We start from the raw sequence: 24,670 nt of genomic DNA, 5'->3' as shown, positions 1-24,670 counted from the left end.
CAGGGTAAAGGGAGCTGGGCTAAGGTTTGTTACAGGGAGAAGGGAGACTGGGCTAAGGTTTGTTACAGGGAGAAGGGAGACTGGGCTAAGGTTTGTTCCAGGGAGAAGGGAGACTGGGCTAAGGTTTGTTACAGGGAGAAGGGAGACTGGGCTAAGGTTTTCTCCAAGGTAAAGGGAGCTGGGCTAAGGTTTGTTCCAGGGAGAAGGGAGCTGGGCTAAGGTTTGTTCCAGGGAGAAGGGAGCTGGGCTAAGGTTTTCTCCAAGGTAAAGGGAGCTGGGCTAATGTTTTCTCCAGGGAGAAGGGAGCTGGGCTAAGGTTTTCTCCAAGGTAAAGGGAGCTGGGCTAATGTTTTCTCCAGGGAGAAGGGAGCTGGGCTAAGGTTTTCTCCAAGGTAAAGGGAGCTGGGCTAATGTTTTCTCCAGGGAGAAGGGAGCTGGGCTAAGGTTTTCTCCAAGGTAAAGGGAGCTGGGCTAATGTTTTCTCCAGGGTGAAGGGAGACTGGGCTAAGGTTTGTTACAGGGAGAAGGGAGACTGGGCTAAGGTTTTCTCCAGGGTGAAGGGAGCTGGGCTAATGTTTTCTCCAGGGTAAAGGGAGCTGGGCTAATGTTTTCTCCAGGGAGAAGGGAGCTGGGCTAAGGTTTTTTCCAAGGTAAAGGGAGCTGGGCTAATGTTTTCTCCAGGGTGAAGGGAGACTGGGCTAAGGTTTTCTCCAAGGTAAAGGGAGCTGGGCTAATGTTTTCTCCAGGGAGAAGGGAGACTGGGCTAAAGTTTTCTCCAGGGAGAAGGGAGACTGGGCTAAGGTTTTCTCCAGGGTAAAGGGAGCTGGGCTAATGTTTTCTCCAGGGTAAAGGGAGCTGGGCTAAGGTTTTCTCCAGGGTAAAGGGAGCTGGGCTAAGGTTTTCTCCAGGGTAAAGGGAGACTGGGCTAAGGTTTTCTCCAGGGAGAAGGGAGACTGGGCTAAGGTTTGTTCCAGGGAGAAGGGAGCTGGGCTAAGGTTTTCTCCAGGGTAAAGGGAGCTGGGCTAATGTTTTCTCCAGGGAGAAGGGAGCTGGGCTAAGGTTTTCTCCAAGGTAAAGGGAGCTGGGCTAATGTTTTCTCCAGGGAGAAGGGAGACTGGGCTAAGGTTTGTTACAGGGAGAAGGGAGACTGGGCTAAGGTTTTCTCCAGGGTGAAGGGAGCTGGGCTAAGGTTTTCTCCAGGGTGAAGGGAGCTGGGCTAAGGTTTTCTCCAGGGTGAAGGGAGCTGGGCTAAGGTTTTCTCCAAGGTAAAGGGAGCTGGGCTAAGGTTTTCTCCAAGGTAAAGAGAGCTGGGCTAAGGTTTTCTCCAGGGTGAAGGGAGCTGGGCTAATGTTTGTTACAGGGAGAAGGGAGACTGGGCTAAGGTTTGTTACAGGGAGAAGGGAGACTGGGCTAAGGTTTTCTCCAGGGTGAAGGGAGCTGGGCTAAGGTTTGTTACAGGGAGAAGGGAGACTGGGCTAAGGTTTTCTCCAGGGTGAAGGGAGCTGGGCTAAGGTTTGTTACAGGGAGAAGGGAGACTGGGCTAAGGTTTGTTACAGGGAGAAGGGAGACTGGGCTAAGGTTTTCTCCAAGGTGAAGGGAGCTGGGCTAAGGTTTGTTACAGGGAGAAGGGAGACTGGGCTAAGGTTTGTTCCAGGGAGAAGGGAGCTGGGCTAAGGTTTGTTACAGGGAGAAGGGAGACTGGGCTAAGGTTTGTTACAGGGAGAAGGGAGACTGGGCTAAGGTTTGTTCCAGGGAGAAGGGAGACTGGGCTAAGGTTTGTTACAGGGAGAAGGGAGACTGGGCTAAGGTTTGTTACAGGGAGAAGGGAGACGGGGCTAAGGTTTTCTCCAGGGTGAAGGGAGCTGTGCTAAGGTTTTCTCCAAGGTGAAGGGAGCTGGGCTAAGGTTTGTTACAGGGAGAAGGGAGACTGGGCTAAGGTTTGTTACAGGGAGAAGGGAGCTGGGCTAAGGTTTGTTACAGGGAGAAGGGAGACTGGGCTAAGGTTTGTTACAGGGAGAAGGGAGACTGGGCTAAGGTTTTCTCCAGGGTGAAGGGAGCTGGGCTAAGGTTTGTTACAGGGAGAAGGGAGCTGGGCTAAGGTTTGTTACAGGGAGAAGGGAGACTGGGCTAAGGTTTGTTACAGGGAGAAGGGAGACTGGGCTAAGGTTTGTTACAGGGAGAAGGGAGACTGGGCTAAGGTTTTCTCCAGGGTGAAGGGAGCTGGGCTAAGGTTTGTTACAGGGAGAAGGGAGACTGGGCTAAGGTTTTCTCCAAGGTAAAGGGAGCTGGGCTAAGGTTTTCTCCAAGGTAAAGGGAGCTGGGCTAAGGTTTGTTACAGGGAGAAGGGAGACTGGGCTAAGGTTTTCTCCAGGGTGAAGGGAGCTGGGCTAAGGTTTTCTCCAAGGTGAAGGGAGCTGGGCTAAGGTTTGTTACAGGGAGAAGGGAGACTGGGCTAAGGTTTGTTCCAGGGAGAAGGGAGACTGGGCTAAGGTTTGTTACAGGGAGAAGGGAGACTGGGCTAAGGTTTGTTACAGGGAGAAGGGAGACTGGGCTAAGGTTTTCTCCAAGGTGAAGGGAGCTGGGCTAAGGTTTTCTCCAAGGTGAAGGGAGCTGGGCTAAGGTTTGTTACAGGGAGAAGGGAGACTGGGCTAAGGTTTGTTACAGGGAGAAGGGAGACTGGGCTAAGGTTTTCTCCAGGGTGAAGGGAGCTGGGCTAAGGTTTTCTCCAAGGTGAAGGGAGCTGGGCTAAGGTTTGTTCCAGGGAGAAGGGAGACTGGGCTAAGGTTTGTTACAGGGAGAAGGGAGACTGGGCTAAGGTTTTCTCCAGGGTGAAGGGAGCTGGGCTAAGGTTTTCTCCAAGGTGAAGGGAGCTGGGCTAAGGTTTGTTACAGGGAGAAGGGAGACTGGGCTAAGGTTTTCTCCAAGGTGAAGGGAGCTGGGCTAAGGTTTTCTCCAAGGTGAAGGGAGCTGGGCTAAGGTTTGTTACAGGGAGAAGGGAGACTGGGCTAAGGTTTTCTCCAGGGTGAAGGGAGCTGGGCTAAGGTTTGTTACAGGGAGAAGGGAGACTGGGCTAAGGTTTTCTCCAAGGTGAAGGGAGCTGGGCTAAGGTTTGTTACAGGGAGAAGGGAGACTGGGCTAAGGTTTGTTCCAGGGAGAAGGGAGACTGGGCTAAGGTTTGTTCCAGGGAGAAGGGAGACTGGGCTAAGGTTTGTTACAGGGAGAAGGGAGCTGGGCTAAGGTTTGTTACAGGGAGAAGGGAGACTGGGCTAAGGTTTTCTCCAGGGTAAAGGGAGCTGGGCTAAGGTTTGTTACAGGGAGAAGGGAGCTGGGCTAAGGTTTTCTCCAAGGTAAAGGGAGCTGGGATAATGTTTGTTCCAGGGAGAAGGGAGACTGGGCTAAGTTTTTCTCCAGGGAGAAGGGAGCTGGGCTAAGGTTTGTTACAGGGAGAAGGGAGACTGGGCTAAGGTTTGTTCCAGGGAGAAGGGAGCTGGGCTAAGGTTTGTTACAGGGAGAAGGGAGACTGGGCTAAGGTTTGTTCCAGGGAGAAGGGAGACTGGGCTAAGGTTTGTTACAGGGAGAAGGGAGACTGGGCTAAGGTTTGTTACAGGGAGAAAGGAGACTGGGCTAAGGTTTGTTCCAGGGAGAAGGGAGACTGGGCTAAGGTTTGTTACAGGGAGAAGGGAGACTGGGCTAAGGTTTGTTACAGGGAGAAGGGAGACGGGGCTAAGGTTTTCTCCAGGGTGAAGGGAGCTGTGCTAAGGTTTTCTCCAAGGTGAAGGGAGCTGGGCTAAGGTTTGTTACAGGGAGAAGGGAGACTGGGCTAAGGTTTGTTACAGGGAGAAGGGAGCTGGGCTAAGGTTTGTTACAGGGAGAAGGGAGACTGGGCTAAGGTTTGTTACAGGGAGAAGGGAGACTGGGCTAAGGTTTTCTCCAGGGTGAAGGGAGCTGGGCTAAGGTTTGTTACAGGGAGAAGGGAGCTGGGCTAAGGTTTGTTACAGGGAGAAGGGAGACTGGGCTAAGGTTTGTTACAGGGAGAAGGGAGACTGGGCTAAGGTTTGTTACAGGGAGAAGGGAGACTGGGCTAAGGTTTTCTCCAGGGTGAAGGGAGCTGGGCTAAGGTTTGTTACAGGGAGAAGGGAGACTGGGCTAAGGTTTTCTCCAAGGTAAAGGGAGCTGGGCTAAGGTTTTCTCCAAGGTAAAGGGAGCTGGGCTAAGGTTTGTTACAGGGAGAAGGGAGACTGGGCTAAGGTTTTCTCCAGGGTGAAGGGAGCTGGGCTAAGGTTTTCTCCAAGGTGAAGGGAGCTGGGCTAAGGTTTGTTACAGGGAGAAGGGAGACTGGGCTAAGGTTTGTTCCAGGGAGAAGGGAGACTGGGCTAAGGTTTGTTACAGGGAGAAGGGAGACTGGGCTAAGGTTTGTTACAGGGAGAAGGGAGACTGGGCTAAGGTTTTCTCCAAGGTGAAGGGAGCTGGGCTAAGGTTTTCTCCAAGGTGAAGGGAGCTGGGCTAAGGTTTGTTACAGGGAGAAGGGAGACTGGGCTAAGGTTTGTTACAGGGAGAAGGGAGACTGGGCTAAGGTTTTCTCCAGGGTGAAGGGAGCTGGGCTAAGGTTTTCTCCAAGGTGAAGGGAGCTGGGCTAAGGTTTGTTCCAGGGAGAAGGGAGACTGGGCTAAGGTTTGTTACAGGGAGAAGGGAGACTGGGCTAAGGTTTTCTCCAGGGTGAAGGGAGCTGGGCTAAGGTTTTCTCCAAGGTGAAGGGAGCTGGGCTAAGGTTTGTTACAGGGAGAAGGGAGACTGGGCTAAGGTTTTCTCCAAGGTGAAGGGAGCTGGGCTAAGGTTTTCTCCAAGGTGAAGGGAGCTGGGCTAAGGTTTGTTACAGGGAGAAGGGAGACTGGGCTAAGGTTTTCTCCAGGGTGAAGGGAGCTGGGCTAAGGTTTGTTACAGGGAGAAGGGAGACTGGGCTAAGGTTTTCTCCAAGGTGAAGGGAGCTGGGCTAAGGTTTGTTACAGGGAGAAGGGAGACTGGGCTAAGGTTTGTTCCAGGGAGAAGGGAGACTGGGCTAAGGTTTGTTCCAGGGAGAAGGGAGACTGGGCTAAGGTTTGTTACAGGGAGAAGGGAGCTGGGCTAAGGTTTGTTACAGGGAGAAGGGAGACTGGGCTAAGGTTTTCTCCAGGGTAAAGGGAGCTGGGCTAAGGTTTGTTACAGGGAGAAGGGAGCTGGGCTAAGGTTTTCTCCAAGGTAAAGGGAGCTGGGATAATGTTTGTTCCAGGGAGAAGGGAGACTGGGCTAAGTTTTTCTCCAGGGAGAAGGGAGCTGGGCTAAGGTTTGTTACAGGGAGAAGGGAGACTGGGCTAAGGTTTGTTCCAGGGAGAAGGGAGCTAGGCTAAGGTTTGTTACAGGGAGAAGGGAGACTGGGCTAAGGTTTGTTCCAGGGAGAAGGGAGACTGGGCTAAGGTTTGTTACAGGGAGAAGGGAGACTGGGCTAAGGTTTGTTACAGGGAGAAAGGAGACTGGGCTAAGGTTTGTTCCAGGGAGAAGGGAGACTGGGCTAAGGTTTGTTACAGGGAGAAGGGAGACTGGGCTAAGGTTTGTTACAGGGAGAAGGGAGACTGGGCTAAGGTTTTATCCAGGGTAAAGGGAGCTGGGCTAAGGTTTGTTCCAGGGAGAAGGGAGCTGGGCTAAGGTTTGTTCCAGGGAGAAGGGAGACTGGGCTAAGGTTTTCTCCAGGGTGAAGGGAGCTGGGCTAAGGTTTTCTCCAGGGTGAAGGGAGACTAGATGGAACAAACCTTAGCCCAGACTCCCAGGCCTCCAGTAGACCTCCATGGAGAGAGGTTAATGGGGTGAGGGATTTCAGGGTTAATGGGGTGAGGGATTTCAGCATCTTGCCACCCGCCTGCCTGTCCTGCAGAACCGGTTTAAGACGAGCGCTGCGAAGGGGGAAAGGCAAGCTGTGTGTGTGTACGCGTGTGTGTGTGTGTGTGTGTGTGTGTGTGTGTGTGTGTGTGTGTGTGTGTGTGTGTGTGTGTGTGTGTGTGTGTGTGTGTGTGTGTGTGTGTGTGTGTGTGTGTGTGTGTGTGTGTGTGTGTGTGTGTGTGTGTGTGGAGGAAGGGGGAAATGATAACTGTCCTTAATCTAGCAGGAAGGCTTGGTGCCTTCACAGAGAGACAGTGTTGTTTTAAGGCCAGGCTATGTGCTGGCTTTTAGTTTGGTTTTCCTTTAGTGGAATCTTCTTTTATTTTAAATTTTTTAATGTTTACTATGGGCACAACTCTAGGGCACAACTCTAGGGCACAACTCTAGGGCACAACTCTAGGGCACAACTCTAGAATACAACTCCAGAGCACAACTCTAGGGCACAACTCAAGAGCACAACTCTAGGGCACAACTCTAGAATACAACTCTAGGGCACAACTCTAGAATACAACTCTATGGCACAACTCTAGGGCACAACTCTAGGGCACAACTCTAGAATACAACTCTAGGGCACAACTCTAGAATACATCTCTAGAATACAACTATAGAGCACAACTACATTGTCTTTCCAAGAGGAATTATTACACTGTAGACTGGATACATGCCGTTGAAAACCCCTCCTCAACGATCAGACATTAGATATAACTGGAAGCATTAGAAGACGTTGGTTCTCTCTGCTTTCAGGGTGTTAGGAAAGAAGAAAGGGTCCATGGAAGGAAGAACAGGTGCATTTCTTAAACATTGTCCAAAGCCATGGTGTTCTGTGTGTGTGTTGGTACGCCGCCTGAGTGGCAGCCGGTGTCTATTGACTTGTTATAGGTCAGTGAGAGAGTGAGTCCTAGTGGACTTGCTATCTGTGTGTGAGTGAGTGCGTGTGTGAGTGTGTGTGTGTGTGTGTGTGTGTGTGTGTGTGTGTGTGTGTGTGTGTGTGTGTGTGTGTGTGTGTGTGTGTGTGTGTGTGTGTGTGTGTGTGTGTGTGTGTGTGTGTGTGTGTGTGTGTGCGCGCAAATGTGTTTGTGTGTGTGTCTGTGTGAGTGGTGTGTTGGCCTGTCAAACTGCTCTGAAACTGACCTTTCCCTCCACTACCTCCCTGGGGTCCTGTCGCTCTGCCAGAGGACCTAGAGGCTCTGTGTGTAGCGATGATTACCTTCCCCTGATCCGTAACCAGCAAGGGGACAGTTATTACCGTAACACACAGAGGAAAACTGGCCTGTACAGCAGCTGATAAAATATGGAATAAGGATTTGTGCGCTCAGCGCAGTCTTAGCTTAAATCTCTACTGCAGCTTGAAACGACTTGTGGGTATTGGTTCTCCTCCACTACTTCCTCCAGTGTACCATTAACCGTGAAGAAACCTGGTGGAAACGTTATGCTGAAGTATTGAAATTCCCACAGGAGAATGTGGTTTTCTTAACATTCTCTGAACTATTTGAGAACATTCCCAATGTCAAACCAGTTGAGAAAGTTCCTAGAACACAACCAAAATTGTTATTAAATGTAACCATGTTTGAACTTTCAGGAAAGGTTCTGTTAACGTAATGAAATAGAAAGAAAATAATTTATTTTGTCAAGTTCCTTAAATGTGCTGAGAATGTTCCAAAGCCAAGCAACTATCCTGCACCGTTCCCAGAACGTTGTAGAAAGGTTGTATGCAAAATAACTATTGGAAAACCACACTCTCAACAAGCTCTAATAAACATATGGTTATTAGAATGTTATGAGCTAGCTGTGTTTGTTCAATACGGGTTTGCCAGAAATGTCCTGGTATGGAGCAGGAGAAAGAGAGAAGAAGAGACAGTGTGTGACACACACAGAAAGAGAGCGAGAGAGGAGAGAGAGAGACACACACATAGAGAGAGAGAGAGAGAGAGAGAGAGACACACACATAGAGAGAGAGAGAGAGAGACACATAGAGAGAGAGAGAGAGAGACACACACATAGAGAGATAGAGAGAGAGAGACACACACAGAAAGAGAGCGAGAGAGGAGAGAGAGAGAGAGAGAGAGAGAGAGAGAGAGAGAGAGAGAGAGAGAGAGACACACACACACACACACACACACAAAGAGAGAGAGAGAAAAGGAGTGAGTACAGGGCCTCAGGTGTCATGTCAGTTGTAATCTTGCCAGGATGTCCAATATCTCTGAAAAGGTCCAATTGGTTGTCTGGCTGGTGGAATAGGATAACCCCTCAGAATAGAGGTGCGCTGGCAGTGATTGTCTGCTCTATCCTCACACACACACACAAACGCGCACACACACACACACACACACACACACACACACACACACACACACACACACACACACACACACACACACACACACACACACACACACACACACACACACACACACACACACACGCGCACACTGTGTGTGGGCCACTAATAAACCTGTCAGTGTCAGGTTCACCAGGTGTCTTTGTGATGTCCACATAATGAACCCCCAGGCTCACCGACAGGCAGCACCTCCATAATGATCAAATATAAGGATCTTTCTGGGTTATGAAAGGGCCATACAGTCTAATGATATGTAATCACGAAATAGCTAATTGTGTAACTGACTAACTGTAGGTCTACTCCATGGTTGTGATAATATAATGATTTATAAAGATCAATTATCTAATGATCTTTCTTGGTTTAATTGTAGGCCTATTAGCAATTATTATTCCACCGTGCTTGTGGCTTAATGATCAAACATGAACCATCCTATTGAAATACCTCCCCAGGAGAGTTCCTCAATAGAACAAGTCTTCAGTAGCTCCATTCTATCCCATTGCTGTGTTTAGCTGCTACTCTGTATATTCTCCTGAAGATGAAGCATCACATCTATGGTCTCATCTTGAGAAAAGTGGTGATAAACTTTATGAGCTGGTAACATTTTATGTCTCACCTCCCCAGGGCTGTGTATGGATATTACCTCATTCCAAAGTCCCTCTTTGCAAATATTATGACAGCTACTTATGTATGTTCTGGTACGAGCTCCTATTAAATCCATCCAATATTGATCTTCAATGTGCCAATATTTTAACAGTATTGTAAACCTAAATTAATAATTTACCTTCTCTGAAAGGCCTATGGGTTCGATGATAAAGAATCTGGTTACCAGGTGTTATTTTCTATAGTTTAATCTGTCTAAGTAGCAGCTGCCTAAACGTTTGTGGCACAACAGGTTACATCTCCATCACTTCACTTCTCTGTCACTAACACATAAATCTTTCACGTGATGTGAAGGGTATTTTCTGAATAAAAAATCCCTAACATAAAATCTCAACAGCGATGCCATAATAAAAATCTCAGATATTATACATACAGTCCCTTCGGAAAGTATTCAGACCCATTGACTTTTTTCACATTTTGTTAGGTTACAGCCTATTTCTAAAATTAAATAGTTTAATAGTTCAATCTACACACAATACCCCATAATGACAAAGCAAAATCAGGTTTGTAGAAATGTTGCTAAAAAACGTATATATTTAATTTACGTAAGTATTCAGACGCTTTACTCAATACTTTGTTGATGCACCTTTGTCACCGATTACAGCGTTGATTCTTCTTGGATATGATACTACAAGCTTGGCACACCTGTATTTGTGGAGTTTCTCCCATTCTTCTCTGCAGATCCTCTCAAGCTCTGTCAGGTTGGATGGGGAGCGTTGCTGCACAGCTATTTTTAGGTCTCTCCAGAGACGTTCGATCGGGTTTAAGTGTGGGCTCTGGCTGGGCCACCTAAGGACAATCAGAGACTTGCCCCGAAGCCACTCCTGCTTTGTCTGGGCTGTGTGCTTAGGGTCGTTGTCCTTTTGGAAGGTGAACCTTCGCCCTAGTCTGAGGACCTGAGCGCTCTGGAGCAGGTTTTCATCAAGGATCTCTCTGTGCCTCCCGGGTGGTGCAGTGGTCTAAGGCACTGCATCACAGTGCTAACTGTGCCACCAGAGACTCTGGGTTCGAGCCCAGGCTCTGTCGCAGCTGGCCGTGACCGGGAGGCCCATGGGGCGGCACACAATTGGCCCAGCGTCGTTAGGGAGGGTTTGGCCGGCAGGGATATCCTCGTCGCGCACTAGCGACTCCTGTGGCGGGCCGGGCGCAGTGCACGCTGACCAGGTCGCCAAGTGTACAGTGTTTCCTCTGACACATTGGTGCGGCTGGCTTCTGGGTTGGATGTGCATTGTGTCAAGAACCAGTGTGGCTTGGCCTCCATCATTCTTAAATGGCTCTCGACCTTCGCCTCTCCCGAGTCCGTATGAGCGATGAGACAAGACTGTAACTTCTACCAATTGGATACCACAAAATTGGGGAGAAAAAAGGGGTAAAAAAAACTAGTCTGACTAGTCTCCCAGTCTCTGCTGCTGAAAAACCTCCCCACAGCAATGATGCTGCCACCACCATGATTCACTGTAAGGATGGTGCCAAGTTTCCTCCAGACGCCAGGCATTCAGGCCAAAGAGCTGAATCTTGGTTTCATCAGACCAGATAATCTTGTTTTTTCTCATGGTCTGAGCGTGCACGGATCTGTGCCTTGATACAATCCTGTCTCGAAGCTCTACAGACAATTCCTTTGACCTCATGACTTGGTTTTTGCTCTGACATGCAATGTCAACTGTGGGACCTTATATAGACAGTTGTGTGCCTTTCCAAATTACGTCCAATCAATTGAATTTCCCACAGGTGGACTCCAATGACATTGTAGAAAGATCTCAAGGATGATCATTGGAAACAGATACACCTGAGCTTAATTTCGAATCTCATAGCAAAGGGTCTGAATACTTATGTAAATAATGGAAGGCTTTCCACTAGATGATGGAACATTGCTTGCTTCCATTCAGCCACAAGAGCTTGAGTGAGGCCGGGCATTGATGTTGCGCTATTAGGCCTGGCTCGCAGTCGGTGTTCCAATTAATCCCAAAGGTGTTTGATGGGGTTGAGGTCAGGGCTCTGTGCAGGCCAGTCAAGTTCTTCCACACCGATCTCGACAAACCATTTCTGTATGGACCTCGCTTTGTGCACGGGACATTGTCATGCTGTAACAAGAAAGGGCCTTCCCCAAACTGTTGCCACAAAGTTGGAAGCACAGAATTGTCTAGAAAGTCATTGAATGCTGTAGCATTAAGATTTCCCTTCATTGGAACTAAGGAGCCCGAACCATGAAAAACAGCCCCAGACCATTATTCCTCCTCTACCAAACTTTACAGTTGGCACTATGCATTGGGGCAGGTAGCGTTCTCCTGGCATCCGCCAAACCCAGATTCGTCCATCGGACTGCCAGATGGTGAAGTGTGATTCATCACTCCAGAGAACGCATTTCCACTGCTCCAGAGTCCAATGGGGGCGAGCTTTACACCACTCCAGCCGACGCATGGTATTGCGCTTGGTGATCTTATGCTTGTGTGCGGCTGCTCGGCCATGGAAACCCATTTCATGAAGCTCCTGACGAACAGTTATTATGCTGACGTTGCTTCCAGAGGCATTTTGGAACTCGGTAGTGATTTTTATGCACAACGCGCTTTAGCACTTGGTGGTCCTGTTCTGTGAGCTTGTGTGGCCTACCACTTCGCGGCTGAGCCGTTGTTGCTCCTAGACGTTTCCACTTGACAATGACAGCACACAATAACAACACAAAAATGTGACAAACTGACTTGTTGGAAAGGTGGCATCCTATGACAGTGCCACGTTGAAAGTCACTGAGCTCTTCAGTAAGTCCATTCTACTGCCAATGTTTGTCTATGGAGATCACATGGCTGTGTGCTCGATTTTATACACCTGTCAGCAATGGGTGAGGCTGAAATAAGCGAATCCACTAATTTGAAGGGGTGTCCACATACTTTTGTATATATAGTGTATTTCTGATTATACAAACCATGGATACATTATCTGTACTTCCCTATCAAATTAACTGATCTCCCTCTCCTTAGAATAGGAATCCCTGTGGTATTAATCCCATTGACTCACTAGACAGTCAACTAGTGCGCTCTCCAAACTCGCAATTTCAGAGCGCTTTTGTTTCCACATTCTAAATGTTTGTTAATGTTTCCCCATGATAAACTAGCCTACATTTCTGTTAAATCTGTATTCCACGTGAATTTACAATAATCACTAGTGTTAAATTTCATTCCTTAACGTTTATAGCAGCATTGTAGAAATGTTGTTTCATTTTGGTACAATATTGTTGCATTTCACTTTCCATTTCCTGTGAGTGGGCACAATGTTTCAAGTCCACATACACATTTGCAAGACTCATGAGGTAGAAGATCATTCTATAAAATTACTAATATACGATTGAATTAATGATTTTGGATTATGCATTTTATATTGAATACCAGTTAAGGGCCTAAAACAATACAAACTCCTGTTTTGGGGCTATTTTGCCAGATGAATCTTTCTTATTGTGAGGGGAGGCTGACGAGAGCCTGATACCCCGACCTGAGTCTGAATGGGCAAATCTGCCTGCTCCAAGCCGTTTTCTTTTCATGAAGAAGTTATTTGATACATTTGTAAACATACACTTTTTATAATTTTGTATATATTGTCAATTTAACGTCTGGGCCACCATCGTCAACTGTGGACCTAAATAAAAGCACAACTTGTGCACGTGATTCTGTTGCCTCCTGCATCATGTCTTCCCTTACGACTGCTATAAGGATCCTATTTTACAACCCCCAGACTCTCTGTCATCACAGTTCATCCTATCAGGTTTGAAGGTAAGACCCAGATGAAGACTGTGTCGCAGTAACAATGTTTATTACGGCAACAGGGCAGGCAAATGACAAGCCAAGGCAAGCAGGGGTCGATAACCAGAGTAGTGGGGGAAAGGTACAGGACGGCAGGCAGGCTCAGGGTCGGGTCAGGCAGATGTCGGTAATCCAGAGGTGGGGCAAAGGTGCAGGCAGGCTCAGGGTCAGGGGCAGGGGCAGGCAGAGTGGTCCGGCAGGCAGGCTCAGAGACGGGATAGACTGGGGTCAAAACCAGGAGGGCGAGAAAAAGAGAGACTGGGGAGAAGCTCCCTGGTACTAACCTATATCAATCCGTCCTATATTTAAGCAATAAGGCCTGGTATATGGTGTGGTATATGGCCAATATACCACAGCTAAGGATGTTCTAAACATGATGCAAGGTGGAGTGCCTGGATACAGCCCTTAGCTGTGGTATATGGCCAATATACCACAAACCCCCGAGGTGCCATATTGCTATTATAAATTTACGATTTTTCAATTTAGTCATTGTCTTTTATTTGGAGCGCTTCTGTCAATGTTGTGTAAGGATACGCACCTGATTACGCATCTGATTACGAATTAGACCTATAGGCTACCTGGCCTGTACGCAAATGTAGGCATATAAGTGTGCCCATTTGGGGAACTGATAGTATTTCTGATTGGCTTAACGCACCACCACTAATGAGCTGTGGAGCTTCTCAATGTAATGTTTTCTTCACCTCAAACAGCAAGCAAACAACGTCTGTTCCATCCACTGAGAATGACAATAGTTCCTCATTGAATTTGAAAACCTTTCCAGCCCTCTCCCTTTCGATAACCACTCAGCGTGAAAGGGAACAATGTCATGCTCTGATCCAGTGGAATAAAATAGGTCTACCTGATGAGCTCTTATTCCTTGCGTAAAATAGCCTCCAGCTGTATCTGTCCCGACCTCACTGGAGCAGGAAACTGAGGGCCCTGAATATTTTACATAATGTTGCAAGTTTGCTAAAGCCTTGGGTGGGTCCATGTTGATACAGTGTTTGAATTTCGGTGCAGACAAGCCATGCTTAGCGAATGTGATTTATAGGATATTTATTTTTATCAGGATATTTTCTACCTGCAGGCTGCAATGTTTTTATATGTTGGCTTTCTATGCAATTGTTACATAGTTGACAATGGCAATATAAGTTACTTTTTAAGTTTGTATCATTTTTATTTAGATTTGGATAGAATTTTGATTAACCACATGACAATGATTTTGAGATACGAAGGCGTTATTATAAATTAAATGAAACTGTTCCACGTAAGTGTGCATATGGAAACCATAACTGGCACGCAGATCGGTAGAAAGATAAATTGGCTCTGCACAACTTCAGGAGAGTAATGGCAGAATCTGCGAAAGCCAGCAGGAGCGGAAGGAGGAATGTCGGTCAGGTTTTTTCTCTTCTGGTTATCTTGATGTCTGGCTCCCTCTTGAGTAATGTGTGTCTTATTTCATCAAACAGACAAGCATATATTTGATTTTATTAAAACACAAAGGGTGTGTCTATATATGGAAAAATACACTTTTAAACATTTTGACCAATCACTTTGGGTAAACCAATATATTTTTTTAGTCGGGGACAGCCCTAGTAATTAGAGCAGTAAAAAAAAAATGTTGTCATACTACTGGTACTATATATGGTCTGATATACCACAGCTTTTAGCCAATCAGCATTCAGGGCTCGAACCACCCGGTTTATAATTACCTTTAATGTGGTGGCAGGTAGCCTAGTGGTTAGAGCCTTGGGCCAGTAACCAAAAGGTTGCTAGATCGAATCCCTGAGCTGACAAGGTACAAATATTTTGTTCTGCCCCTGAACAAGGCAGTTAACCCACTGTTCCTAGGCCGTCATTGTAAATAATAATTTGTTCTTAACTGAATTGCGTAGTTAAATAAAAATATTGGAACTCTATCCAGGCTTGAGTTCAATTCCATTTTAATTTGAGTCAATTCAGAAAATAAATCCAATTCCCCCCCAAAAAACTATTCAGTGTACTACCTAAATTGGAATTTCAATGGAAGTGACCTCAGCCCTGAGTGCATCTGCCCTCCTTCTCCTACAGGAATCCCCATACGTGATGCTGAAGAAGAACCATGATCAGCTGTCAGGGAACGATAAGTACGAGGGTTACATCGTGGAGCTAGCGGCTGAGATCGCCAAGCACGTTGGATACCACTACAAACTGAAGGTGGTCACAGATGGGAAGTATGGAGCCAGAGACTCCGAGACCAAGATGTGGAACGGCATGGTTGGAGAGCTGGTGTACGGGGTGAGTGCTCATATGGTGGTTATTAGAGCTTATAAGAGGGTTAGTAAGTGCTCATAACATTTATGGAGATGGTTAACATTCATATTTGTCACATTCTATTTTTATGACGATGACACCGCACAATTTTTCTTTCTGACACTATAATGTTCTCTATGATACCATCTGCAAAACATGTTAGTCCTTTTAAAAGAAATATTATTTTTTTCACAGGAAATTAGTTTCCAACAATCAACAATTTATATAGCTTAGGATACAGTGGACACACTCTCACACCCTCTCTCTCTCTCTCTCTCTCTCTCTCTCTCTCTCTCTCTCTCTCTCTCTCTCTCTCTCTCTCTCTCTCTCTCTCTCTCTCTCTCTCTCTCTCTCTCTCTCTCTCTCTCTCTCTCTGTCTCTCTGTCTCTCTGTCTCTATCTCTGTCTCTGTCTCTGTCTCTGTCTCTCTCTCTCTCTCTCTCTCTCTCTCTCTCTCTCTCTCTCTCTCTCTCTCTCTCTCTCTCTCTCTCTCTCTCTCTCTCTCTCTCTCTCTCTCTCTCTCTCTCTCTCTCTCTCTCTCTCTCTCTCTCTCTCTCTCTCTCTCTCTCTCACTCTCTCTCGCGCTCACTCTCTCTCTCTCTCGCGCTCTCTCTCTCTCTTTCTATCTCTCTCTCTCTCTTTCTCTCTCTTTCTATCTCTCAATTCAATTCAATTCAAGGGGCTTTATTGGCATGGGAAACATGTGTTAACATTGCCAAAGCAAGTGAGGTAATAATAATATACAAAAGTGAAATAAACAATAAAAATTAACAGTAAACATTACACATACAGAAGTTTCAAAACAATAAAGACATTACAAATGTCATATTATATATATACAGTGTTGTAACAATGTACAAATGGTTAAAGTACACAAGGGAAAATAAATAACCATAAATATGGGTTGTATTTACAATGGTGTTTGTTCTTCACTGGTTGCCCTTTTCTTGTGGCAACAGGTCACAAATATTGCTGCTGTGATGGCACACTGTGGAATTTCACCCAGTAGATATGGGAGTTTATCAAAATTGGATTTGTTTTCGAATTCTTTATGGATCTGTGTAATCTGAGGGAAATATGTCTCTCTAATATGGTCATACATTGGGCAGGAGGTTAGGAAGTGCAGCTCAGTTTCCACCTCATTTTGTGGGCAGTGAGCACATAGCCTGTCTTCTCTTGAGAGCCATGTCTGCCTACGGCGGCCTTTCTCAATAGCAAGGCTATGCTCACTCTCTCTCTCTCTCTCTCTCTCTCTCTCTCTCTCTCTCTCTCTCTCTCTCTCTCTCTCTTTCTCTCTCCGTACCTTTCTAACATGTCTCTCTTTCTCTCTCCCTACCTCTCTAACATCCCTCCCTCCCACCCTCCTTCCTTCCCTCCCTACCTTTCTAACATGTCTCTCTTTCCTTCTCCTGCCCTCCCTCCACCTCTCCCTACCTCTCTAACATGTCTCTCTTTCCTTCTCCTGCCCTCCCTCCATCTCTCCCTACCTCTCTAACATCTCTCTTTCCCTCTCCCACCCGCCCGCCCTCCCTGCTTCCCTACCTCTCTCTTTTGCATCCCTCCTTCCCTCTCTACGTCTTTGTCGCCCTCCCTCCGTCTCTACCTCCCTCCTTCCCTTACTTTCTCTATCCTTATGTTCCCCCTACTCACCCCTTCTCTCCTCCAGAAAGCAGACGTGGCGGTAGCCCCGCTGACCATCACCCTGGTCCGAGAAGAGGTGATCGACTTCTCCAAGCCCTTCATGTCGCTGGGCATCTCCATCATGATCAAGAAGCCCACCAAGTCTAAACCAGGTGTCTTCTCCTTCCTGGACCCGCTGGCCTATGAGATCTGGATGTGTATCGTGTTCGCCTACATCGGTGTGAGCGTGGTCCTGTTCCTGGTGAGCCGCTTCAGCCCCTATGAGTGGCACGCAGAGGACTATGAGGAGGGGGCCGACCCCCAGACCCCTACCCAGCCGACAGGGCCCGGTGCTGGGCTACAGTCGGGGCAGAGCCCTGGTCAGCAAGGCCAGAACCAGCAGAATCAGGAACAGACCAACGAGTTTGGCATCTTCAACTCTCTCTGGTTCTCCCTGGGAGCCTTCATGCAGCAGGGATGTGACATCTCACCCAGGTAAGAAACCCACTTAGAAATACAATGGTTAGATCTGATGTAGAAATACAATGGGTAGATCTGATGTAGAAAAACAATGGGGCGCTCAAAGTGATTTGACTAGTGCGGATAAAATGCCAGGGCTGTGTCCCAGTCCGCCCCTGCAAGCTCCAGTCTATTATTGTATTGACATTTGTTGGTTCTCCCCAATTCAGTAGGGTTTTCTTGGTACCACTTTTACATGTTGTCTAAGAGAACTTTTAGATTACAGTGAGATAAAAGTGAGATAAAACTTTTGAGTGAGATAAAACAGTGATACTGACAGAGCATCATCCCAGGGAGTTGACAGGGTGGTCATAGTACTGTACTACTGTTGAAAAGGTTGCTTATGTTTTGTGATAAACACTCTTTGTTTGTCGTCAACTTTTAGGGTTTGTTATTGTTGTTGTGTAATAGTTAAAAAAGTGAATGTGTTTTATATTTGACCCTCATTTATACCAGAAAGCTCCATAAAGACTCTTTTCATAGAGACCTGTGTGTGTGTGTGTGTGTGTGTGTGTGTGTGTGTGTGTGTGTGTGTGTGTGTGTGTGTGTGTGTGTGTGTGTGTGTGTGTGTGTGTGTGTGTGTGTGTGTGTGTGTGTGTGTGTGTGTGTGTGTGTGTGTCCCAATATACTCCCCACCCAGGGAGGCCCTCTGTCTGTCCGTCAGTCAGATAAAACAGGACTAAAGAAGTTCTCTTCTTTCGTGATCAATGTCTTCACAGAACACTTTACACTAAGTCAGCTGTCATTGAATACTTAACACCAGTCCCAAACAGAGACGCTTCCGTAGTCCTACTCTTTCAGTTACACTAGTTGTACGTTACACATTTACAGTGGGGCAGAAGTGGTACTAAAATACTTCAAAAACGATGAACTCATGAAGATGTGAAGTTATTATACCCTGCCTTCCGAAGAATTCACACCCCTTGACGTTGTCCACATTTAGTTGTGTTTAAAATGGATAAAATTGCGATTTTTTTTTACAACTGACCTACACAGAATAACCCATAATTTCAAAAAAATATTCTCTGAATGTTAACAAATGGATTAAAAAGGAAAGCTGAAATGTCTTGAGTCAATAAGTTCAGGAGTAAAAAATGGCTTAACAAGTCATGGACTGTGTGTTTAACATGATTTCTGAATGACTACCTCATCTCTGTAGCCCACACATACAATTACCTGTAAGGTCCCTCAGTCAATCAGTGAATTTCAAACACAGATACAATGACAAAGACCAGGGAGGTTTTCCAATGCATCGCAAAGAAGGGCACCTATTGGTAGATGGGATGGGGGGTGAGGGGAGGCAGACATTAAATATACATTTTGAGCATGGTGAAATGATTAATTACATTGGATGGTGTGTCAATACACCCAGTCACTACAAAGATACTGGCGTCCTCCTTACTCAGTTTCCGGAGAGGGAGGAAACCGCTCAGCGATTTCATCATGAGGCCAATGGTGATTTTAAAACAGTTACATGGCTGTGATAGGAGAAAACCCAGGATGGACCAACAACATTGTAGTTACTCCACAATACTAACCTATAATTGTGAAAAGAACTATCACGTTTCAAGGTAAGACCCAGATGCAGACAACATCGAATTAACAACATGTTCTACTCATTATTCCTTGTTAATAAAGCAAACATGTTTGCTTTCATTTGATTGAAATAATACAACTGGGCAGTTTTTCAGGATAAAAAATAAACAGAATGGAGCTTAGCACAGGCAAAATCCTAGATGAAAACCTGCTTCAGTCTGCTTTCCACCAGACACTGGGAGATGAATTCACATTTTAGCAGGATAATAACCTAAAACACCAAAGGCAAAATCTACACTGGAGTTCCTTACAAAGAAGACAGTGAATGTTCCTGTTTTGACTTAAATCTGAATTTTTAAAAGAATAATGGGCAAGTGTTGTACAATCCGGGTGTGAAAAGCTCTTAGAGACTACCTCAGAAAGACTCACAGCTGTAATCACTGTCAAAGTTGATTCTAACATGTATTGACTCAGGGGGTTGAATACTTATCTAATCAAGAATATTAGTTTTATTTTTCATAAATCATTTACAAATGTTATAATTTTTTATTACAGAGTATTCTGTGTAGATCGTTGACAAAAAAAGGACAATTTAATCAATTTTTGATCCCACTTTGTAACACAACATTTTGAAAAGGTCAAGGGAAGTGAATACTTTCTGAAGGCAATGTAGTGCTCTTTATTAACATAGCTGGGTCCCAGATCTGTTAGCTTTAGCTAACTCCAATGTCTATGACAATCATACTATGAACACTGCAGAGAGGAGTTAGCTTAAATAGATAGCACCTGCAAAAGAAAACACATTCACCAGGAAGGCTGGACCTATCGCCTAAACTCTGTCCACACTTAAGTGAACTGCGCTGAAGGATGGGTAGGTCAATAGTGTGTCTTAACCAGTGTCACTAGCTCTGTCCAGCTCCAACCGGAGTGAGAGCTCTGATGAACTGTGCCACCGTCGTTTCCGCTCTCTAAAGGTCACCAATTAAGAATCTCATTAAAGTGTCTCAAATTAGAGACACAAAGAGGTTGATTCTCTCTCTCAGGGACACCAGGGGGGGCTTCTGAGAGGAGGGGAGAAGAAGGTAGAGGACAGGAGAGGAGAGGAGGAGAAAGAGGAGATGAGAGGAGGAGGAGGAGAAAAGGAGGAGAAAAGAAGGTAGAGGACAGAAGAGGAGAGGAGAAGGAGGAGAGGAGATGAGAGGAGGAGGAGAGAAGAAGGTAGAGGACAGGAGAGGAGAGGAGAGGAGAGGAGAGGAGAGGAGAGGAGAGGAGAGGAGAGGAGGAGAAAGAGGAGAAGGAGGAGAGGAGATGAGAGGAGGAGAGAAGAGGGGAGAGAAGGTAGAAGACAGAAGAGGAGAGGAGAGGAGGAGAAAGAGGAGAAGGAGAGGAGATGAGAGGAGGAGGAGGAGAGAAGAAGGTAGAGGACAGAAGAGGAGCGGAGAGGAGGAGAAAGAGGAGAAGGAGAGGAGATGAGAGGAGGAGGAGGAGAGGAGGAGAGAAGAAGGTAGAGGACAGAAGAGGAGCGGAGAGGAGGAGAAAGAGGAGAAGGAGGAGAGGAGATGAGAGGAGGAGGAGGAGAGGGGAGAGAAGAAGGTAGAGGACAGAAGAGGAGAGGAGAGGAGGAGAAAGAGGAGAAGGAGAGGAGATGAGAGGAGGAGGAGGAGAGGAGGAGAGAAGAAGGTAGAGAACAGAAGAGGAGAGGAGAGGAGGAGAAAGAGGCGAAGGAGGAGAGGAGATGAGAGGAGGAGGAGGAGAGGGGAGAGAAGAAGGTAGAGGACAGAAGAGGAGAGGAGAGGAGGAGAAAGAGGAGAAGGAGAGGAGATGAGAGGAGGAGGAGGAGAGGAGGAGAGAAGAAGGTAGAGGACAGAAGAGGAGAGGAGAGGAGGAGAAAGAGGCGAAGGAGGAGAGGAGATGAGAGGAGGAGAGAACAGGGCAGAGGGCAAGAGAGGAGGGGAGGAGAGGAGGACATAATGAGAAGGGAGAGGAGAGGAATTTAACCACCACCAGTCTCTTCCAAGGCATTGACTGATTCACTGGACCAATGGAGAGAGATTGTGATTGTAAGAGCCTTGCAGTATGGGTACTATATCCGATAAATCAAAGGCCTCTTTTGGACCTCTTCTGTCCCTTCGTTGTCTTCTGTCCCTTCTGCTAAGCTAGCATAGTAAACACACACACAGATGTACAGAATGTCTGCTAAGCTAGCATAGTAAACACACACACACAGATGTACAGAATGTCTGCTAAGCTAGCATAGTAAACACACACACAGATGTACAGAATGTCTGCTAAGCTAGCAGAGTAAACACACACACACAGACGTACAGAATGTCTGCTAAGCTAGCATAGTAAACACACACACAGATGTACAGAATGTCTGCTAAGCTAGCAGAGTAAACACACACACACAGATGTACAGAATGTCTGCTAAGCTAGCATAGTAAACACACACACACAGATGTACAGAATGTCTGCTAAGCTATCATAGTAAACACACACACACAGATGTACAGAATGTCTGCTAAGCTAGCAGAGTAAACACACACACAGACGTACAGAATGTGCTGCTCTCACAGTGTAACAGAACACACCACTCCAATAAATATCGATCTCCTAGTACGTCCAATGGAGGAGAATGTCATCCTTATAGACAGAGAACTATGTATTATCTTGTAGATCTCTCTCTCTCTCTCTCTCTCTCTCTCTCTCTCTCTCTCTCTCTCTCTCTCTCTCTCTCTCTCTCTCTCTCTCTCTCTCTCTCTCTCTCTCTCTCTCTCTCTGGGGTCTACAGCAGCGATATAGTACATTAATGTATATAATCTACTGTACTCATCGTTCCCAGATGAGCTGGCCCCGTTACTTCATGTCTGGGCATAGGGGACTCTCTACAGAGGGTGGCCTTCACCAAACTCAACTGTTATGTGTCCATGGCTCCATGCGAATGCAGTCTTCTCTTGATGAGCCACAGTCAGTGTGTGCTGCGTTAGTTGAATCATTCCTCGCTGGGCTGAAACAATAAATCTGGTTTTCCCTAATGGAAATGTTTTAAAAATGCTTATTCTTTGTTTTTGGCTTGTGTTGTCTGTTTTTATTTGGTCACTCATGAGAACAGAATGTTAGTTTTACATCTGTGTGGAGACAGACGAGATAGAGATAGTGTTGCTTTTAGTTGCCTGTAGTCTTCCACTCAGGCCTTTTAATCGGAGACCAGTTTACAAAAGACTTTACCGACGTTCAGTCGTTATTAATCAGCGCTGTGGCGTTTCATTCCCAGACGCTGTCGTCTGAAGAGATACAGGAGTCCCAAATGGCTCCCTATAACCTATACAGTGCACATACTTTGACCAGGACCTATAGTAGTGCATTATATAGGGAATATGGAGCCATTTGGGATGCATCCCTGCCTTTGTCTGTTCCTTAATGCATTCTGATTGGCTGGCTCTAAAGGTATGTCTGCCTAGAGCTCTGTAGAGACAGGGCTGTGTGTGTGTGTGTGTGTGTGTGTGTGTGTGTGTGTGTGTGTGTGTGTGTGTGTGTGTGTGTGTGTGTGTGTGTGTGTGTGTGTGTGTGTGTGTGTGTGTGTGTGTGTGTGTGTGTGTGTGTGTGTGTGGGGGGGGGGGGGGGGGGGGATCTCTCCTACAGTGCCTGCCTGTGTGTGTGATCTCCTCTCTCTCTCTCTCTGCTATATATTCTCTCTAAATCCTTTGTTTACTGTGGGCTTTCTAAATGTCACCCCTGTCAGTCAGAGCTCCTAAATCCTCCCATCCATGACATTCCTCCTCTCCTCTCCTCTCCTCTCCTCTCCTCTCCTCTCCTCTCCTCTCCTCTCCTCTCCTCTCCTCTCCTCTCCTCTCCTCTCCTCTCCTCTCCTCTCCTCTCCTCTCCGCTCCTCTCTGTGTATCTCTGTAGACAGGTGAGCTAGAGAAGCAGGGATCTGCCCCCTTACAGCCCCCTTCTAGCCTCTCTACTCAATTCAATTCAAGGGGCTTTATTGGCTTGGGAAACATGTGTTAACATTGCCAAAGAAAGTGAGGTAGATAATATACAAAAGTGAAATAAACAATAAAGATTAACAATAAACATTACACATACAGAAGTTTCAAAACAATAAAGACATTACAAATGTCATATTATATATATACAGTGTTGTAACAATGTACAAATGGTTAAAGTACACAAGGGAAAATAAATAAGCATAAATATGGGTTATATTTACAATGGTGTTTGTTCTTCACTGGTTGCCCTTTTCTTGTGGCAACAGGTCACAAATCTTGCTGCTGTGATGGCACACTGTGGAATTTCACCCAGTAGATATGGGAGTTTATCAAAATTGGATTTGTTTTCGAATTCTTTGTGGATCTGTGTAATCTGAGGGAAATATGTCTCTCTAATATGGTCATACATTGGGCAGGAGGTTAGGAAGTGCAGCTCAGTTTCCACCTCATTTTGTGGGCAGTGAGCACATAGCCTGTCTTCTCTTGAGAGCCATGTCTGCCTACGGCGGCCTTTCTCAATAGCAAGGCTATGCTCACTGAGTCTGTACATAGTCAAAGCTTTCCTTAAGTTTGGGTCAGTCACAGTGGTCAGGTATTCTGCCACTGTGTACTCTCTGTTTAGGGCCAAATAGCATTCTAGTTTGCTCTGTTTTTTTGTTAATTCTTTCCAATGTGTCAAGTAATTATCTTTTTGTTTTCTCATGATTTGGTTGGGTCTAATTGTGCTGTTGTCCTGGGGCTCTGTGGGGTGTGTTTGTGTTTGTGAACAGAGCCCCAGGACAAGCTTGCTTAGGGGACTCTTCTCCAGGTTCATCTCTCTGTAGGTGATGGCTTTGTTATGGAAGGTTTGGGAATCGCTTCCTTTTAGGTGGTTGTAGAATTTAACAGCTCTTTTCTGGATTTTGATAATTAGTGGGTATCGGCCTAATTCTGCTCTGCATGCATTATTTGGTGTTCTACGTTGTACACGGAGGATATTTTTGCAGAATTCTGCATGCAGAGTCTCAATTTGGTGTTTGTCCCATTTTGTGAAGTCTTGGTTGGTGAGCGGACCCCAGACCTCACAACCATAAAGGGCAATGGGCTCTATGACTGATTCAAGTATTTTTAGTATTTTTACTCACTCTCTCCTCATATCCTCCACCTGTGCCTCTCTCCCCACCTTGCCTGTCTCTCCTCTCTCTTTCCCCAAGCTCTCACACACACACACACGCATGCACACACTAACCACACAACACCAAGGTGTGATTCTCTAACAAACAAAGTCAATCAAAGCCAACTGGGTGTTTCCTCACTATTAGTGTGAGAACAACAGAAACTCCCTCTGCTCAGTGGGGGACTCGTCTCCTCTCCACACCTGCTTGGTCGGTCAGTAGCACCGCTAGCCTGAAACAAATCAACCCTGTCACTTACTAAGATACCTGCCATACACACACACACACACACACACACACACACACACACACACACACACACACACACACACACACACACACACACACACACACACACACACACACACACACACACACACACACACACACACACACACACACACACACACACACACACACACACACACACACACAGATACACACACACAGAGAGAGAGAGCGTTCACTGCCCGTCACAATCAACATTTCTCAGCCCACTGGTCAAAATCAATCCATAAGGAATAATGGATCCAGTCTAATAATTGTGATGTGTGTGTGCTCGTTTGTGTGTGTATGTGTGTGTATATGAAAGCCAGCACAACCTTCCTCTAATCTCATGCCTGCTGAACAGATGAAATCTGTTTCTCTCTCGTCAGAATGTCTCTCATACGGATCTGTCTCTTCCTATACATGTTCCTCTCAGCTGTTAGATCTCAATGATTGGAAATATAAATGGTTTCTTCTCTCTCTGGTTTGTGTTGGTTTGTTTGTGCAAATGCTCTCTGTAGGTTCTGATGTGTATTCCTGGCACTTGTTTTAAAGGAATTTAAATTTAGCTAATTTTGTAGTACTTTGATTA

The 24,670-nt window shown here is 46.2% G+C and overlaps 1 protein-coding gene across 4 annotated transcripts in view; it reads left to right on the top strand.

The window, feature by feature from the left end:
- Positions 1–24,670, top strand: part of LOC139574569 (glutamate receptor 1-like) — a 200,176-nt gene that overhangs the window by 100,532 nt on the left and 74,974 nt on the right. For all 4 annotated transcript variants that reach the window (XM_071399283.1, XM_071399282.1, XM_071399286.1 and 1 more), the window contains exons 10-11: positions 14,767–14,973; positions 16,654–17,102. In XM_071399283.1, coding sequence (XP_071255384.1) covers positions 14,767–14,973; positions 16,654–17,102 — 656 coding nt within the window. The remainder of the gene's footprint in view (positions 1–14,766; positions 14,974–16,653; positions 17,103–24,670) is intronic.

Source organism: Salvelinus alpinus, chromosome 4, assembly GCF_045679555.1.
Source record: "Salvelinus alpinus chromosome 4, SLU_Salpinus.1, whole genome shotgun sequence".
Classification (NCBI taxonomy): Eukaryota; Metazoa; Chordata; class Actinopteri; order Salmoniformes; family Salmonidae; genus Salvelinus; species Salvelinus alpinus.
This window is presented reverse-complemented; position numbering and strand designations above follow the sequence as displayed.